Below are 3,643 nucleotides of genomic sequence, written 5' to 3' on the forward strand. Positions count from 1 at the left end.
AAACCTTAAAAAAATAGCACTCGCACAGGAAATGTTTCTCCTTTGAAAACTTTGTCAATAGCTACAGCAATTTAAATCATAAAACAATCATCGTATAAAAACATATTTATTTAAATTAAATATTTTATGCAAACTCATATGTACACTCATTCAAAATGCATAGAGTCACACAAAAAAGATGGAATGTATTAGCTTAAAAACCTGTGAAGTCGTGTTTTTTAAGTATTATTTGCAATTATTATTAATACACGTCCGGGACTGAAACCAGAAAATCATAGCCACGCTACTAACTAATCATTACCAAGTGCCATACAGTAAACACTAAGATTAATCATGTCATATAACTGATTTAAAATAAAGCTTCATCTTTATGAAAAGAAAGAGAACTCGAGCAATACAAAATCCAAGGGGAGGAATAATGGAAGGAATAAATCAATGTACAGCTTTATTACAAGCAATAATACGCGGAAGTTAGAGGAGACATTGGGCACTGCGGCTCGAAACATTAAGCGTTCGTCCTCAAAGGATGCTTGATAAAAATGTGTCTGCTACATCATCATCTCTTTGCCAAAGTGCTCATCCGAAGGCTTTTTCCTGGCCTGGTGGGGTGCGGAGTCCTGCCACTCCCACTTTGGAATCACTCTTGTTGGGAGGCCAAGCAGGATCCATATAGGGCCGGATCCTGCCATGCACCCCTGATCTCAGCCTCACCCAAAATGCATGGAGGTTGCACCCCAAGCTGCCTCTGGTGCCCCCCCAGGGCTGCTGCCTTGTCCTCTGGGGTGTCCCAGGGATGAAGACACCACTTGGGACAACACGACAAGTGGGGATGGGGGAAAGGCAATGTTTGACTCTGCTGGTGTGCTTGGCCTGGCTGGAAGGCAGCATCACCAACACCAAGAGCAGTGAAACGGGGCAGCACTGCTTGTCTGGGCCCAAAACCCAGAGTAAGCTCTTGGGGTAAAGCACACTCACAGATCACGTGCTCATTTAGCAAAATCTTCCCTTTTTCCCCACTTCCTGACTTTTCTCCTTCAAAGGGGTTTCACCCATGCTGTCTGTGAGCCACCGCGACCCTCCCAACTCCAAAGCAGAATTGAGGGTACCCCAAAACAGGATGCAGCCTTCCTGTGCACCCAGACCATCTCTGCTTTGGAAGAGGGTCTTTGACAGCAGGAACCCCCCTTGGCCATTTTGGAGCACGACACCCAACGCTTTGCACCTGTGGCAAGCTGACGACCGAAATCCTTTACCTAAGCACCAAGGAGACTCCGTGGTCCTCATGCTTTGGATTCGGACACCCTAAGGGGAAACGAGCAATGTCCCCTTGCAATACTGTCAGGCCCTCCCTCAGCAGGCCTACGTGGCCATGGCTCTAGGAGACGCTGTAGTTGTTGTAGTAGGTGGCCGTGGCGTCGGCAAGGACGGAGATGAGGCTGGTCTCTGCAGCGTGGGAGCTGCCAGCTGTTGAGGCCGCAGGGACGTGTCCATTGGCCAAGCCTCCAGCATGGTGGTCGCTGTGGCCGGGGGTGTTGAGATATTGGTCAAATTCATTACGGTCCATCTCCCCCAACAGCTCAGCTTGGCTCAGCTGGTCCAAGGTGTCAAAGCCATGGTGGTCGGGCGGTGGAGAGAGCTGGCCCAGGTGGGCATGGAGGCTGGTGGGGTGCAGAGAGGGGAAAGCGGGTGTGTAGTAGCTTGGAGGAGGAGGAGGAAGGGGAGGACAGCTGGAGGCCGGGGGGATCATGCAGGAATTTGGCTGCGGCATGGGGCTGAGAGGGTGGTGGTTGCACGGGAGGGAGCTGCCCGCGTACTCCGGGGAGAAGGAAGCTCCGGCGAGGTGGGAGCGGTGATGCTCCTCAGGGCAGGGTGAGGAGAAGAAGCTCTGTTCAGGGTCTATGGCGTCCAACGGAGACATCTCGGGAGGGGTGGGCAGCCCATAGGGGTAGGCGTCCACGCTGGTGCTGCTGCCGCTGCCTGAGGGATCCCGGTAGCCCCGGATGGGCGGCAGCCCCGGGCGAGGGGGATACTCACCCGGCCCCTCTTTCTCACCCCCAGCCCGGCCACAGGTCCGCTTCTCAGGTACGGCGTTTTGGTCCCGTGCGAGGCTGCCCAGCAAAAAACCGGGGTCTACCCGCTTGCAGATCCTCTTGACTTGCTTCTTCCTCCGCGGCCGGTACTTGTAGTTGGGATAATCTTGCATGTGTTTGACCCGCAGCCGCTCGGCCTCCTCCACATAGGGTCGCTTCTGTGAGAGGCTCAGAGCCTTCCAGGATTTGCCTGCAAAGGAGAACAGAACTCCCCTTAGCACCCGCAGATCCGTCTTCCCAGCTCCCAAGCCATAGGAGGGTCGGGGTATCCCATTGCCATGCAGAAGACGCATCCTACAGACACCGTATGAGGACAAGACGGTGAGGAAAGGGGTTTGAAGCCTGTTTGCCAAAATCCTACCCTCATCCTGAGTCCTCAAGCAGGGTCACGCTGTGCTCAGTGTGCGCCGAGCCCCACTGCAAACAACCCAAGGCAAATAAACTCCCCCAGGGCTGGATCCTGCACTGCCTGGCTGGGACTCAGAGCTCGGCGGGGAAGTGGTGCCGTGTGGGGCCATGCCCGGCTGAGCAGGGGTCAGGGCGAGGTGTCCCTGGATGCATCCCAGCCCTGGGCACTGCGACCTCACCACTCCCTGCACACGATGCTTCCACCTAAAACGTGAACTGCACCAGATATCCCCAGAGCTGGAGGGGGAGGGGGTCATATCCCACTGTACGGATATCCCAGGCTGATCCTCGGGGGTAGAAATGAGGAGATCAGAAAGGTTCAGTGCATTCTTCATCGCCAGAGAGAGAGCAGAAATGACACTATAAGCAGAGATGCTGCCTGGAAAATCAGCAAGGAGAAAACCCAAAAACCCACCAAAGAAAACACCGCAGAACTGCCCAAGGAAACACAAAGTTTGGGTAAGAGGCTGGATGGAGGAGTGTTGCAATTCGGGCAGCTCGTTCTCAGGCTCTCTGGGCTGGTTGCCTCTGTTTGCCCGCGGTGTGGCACGAGAAATGAGGATTTGGAAAGAGGGGCAATAGTGGATATGGAGTGTAGGGGGGAAATCTGAGTTCGAAACGGGGTGAGATCCCTGCAAAGAAACAGCAGAAACACCCCAAAATCACAAAGGAGGGAGGGGGAAAATGGGAAAGCAAAGACAGGCAGGAAAATTTGGGGGCCCCTCCACATGCACACAGTGGGGTTTGTAGCTCCAGGGGCAGCGAGGAGCACGCAGGGGTTCCTATACTCAGGGTGCAGGACCCCATTTGTGAGATGGCCTAAGGGAGGTCACCCCACAGGCACTGTCCCGGGGCTCTGCCTCCCACGGGACGGGTGCGTGGATGCCCACCCTGCGGTACGGGGTCTGGGTGGGCTTTTCCTCCTCCCCCCAACACCAGGGATGCACACATCGGTACCACCCGAGCTCTCACCCTCCCTCCCCCTCCCAAACTCCCGACCTCCGCACCGCCCCGGCTCCTCACCGAGCATCTTGCTGAGCTCCGCGTTGTGCAGGTCGGGGTTCTGCACGGCCAACCTTTTCCTCTCGTCTTTCGCCCACACCATGAAAGCGTTCATGGGGCGGCGGATGCGACTCTCGCCTCCT

The 3,643-nt window shown here is 55.1% G+C and overlaps 1 protein-coding gene across 2 annotated transcripts; it reads right to left on the reverse strand.

Moving 5' to 3' along the window:
• Positions 1–6: 6 nt before the first annotated feature.
• On the reverse strand, positions 7–3,637 carry SOX7 (SRY-box transcription factor 7). Of its 2 annotated transcripts, none has more exons than XM_019613397.1 (2): positions 3,522–3,637; positions 7–2,280 (listed from the first exon to the last, which is right to left on the reverse strand). In XM_019613397.1, the coding sequence occupies exons 1-2, from the start codon at positions 3,613–3,615 to the stop codon at positions 1,376–1,378; spliced, it is 999 nt and encodes a 332-aa protein (XP_019468942.1). In that variant the 5' UTR covers positions 3,616–3,637; the 3' UTR covers positions 7–1,375. The 2 variants fall into 2 exon arrangements, with proteins under 2 accessions (XP_019468942.1, XP_019468943.1); XM_019613398.1 differs by lacking the exon at positions 3,522–3,637 and adding an exon at positions 2,914–3,448.
• Positions 3,638–3,643: the final 6 nt, after the last annotated feature.

Source organism: Meleagris gallopavo, chromosome 2, assembly GCF_000146605.3.
Source record: "Meleagris gallopavo isolate NT-WF06-2002-E0010 breed Aviagen turkey brand Nicholas breeding stock chromosome 2, Turkey_5.1, whole genome shotgun sequence".
Classification (NCBI taxonomy): Eukaryota; Metazoa; Chordata; class Aves; order Galliformes; family Phasianidae; genus Meleagris; species Meleagris gallopavo.

What these genes read in the sequence shown, in the direction of transcription:
- SOX7 (XM_019613397.1), bottom strand. Translation starts at nt 3,615, where the DNA reads ATGAACGCTTTCATGGTGTGGGCGAAAGACGAGAGGAAAAGGTTGGCC. An exon ending in GGAGCTCAGCAAGATGCTCG is followed by an intron (nt 2,281 to 3,521) that starts GTGAGGAGCCGG and finishes TCTCCTTTGCAG; the next exon opens with GCAAATCCTGGAAGGCTCTG.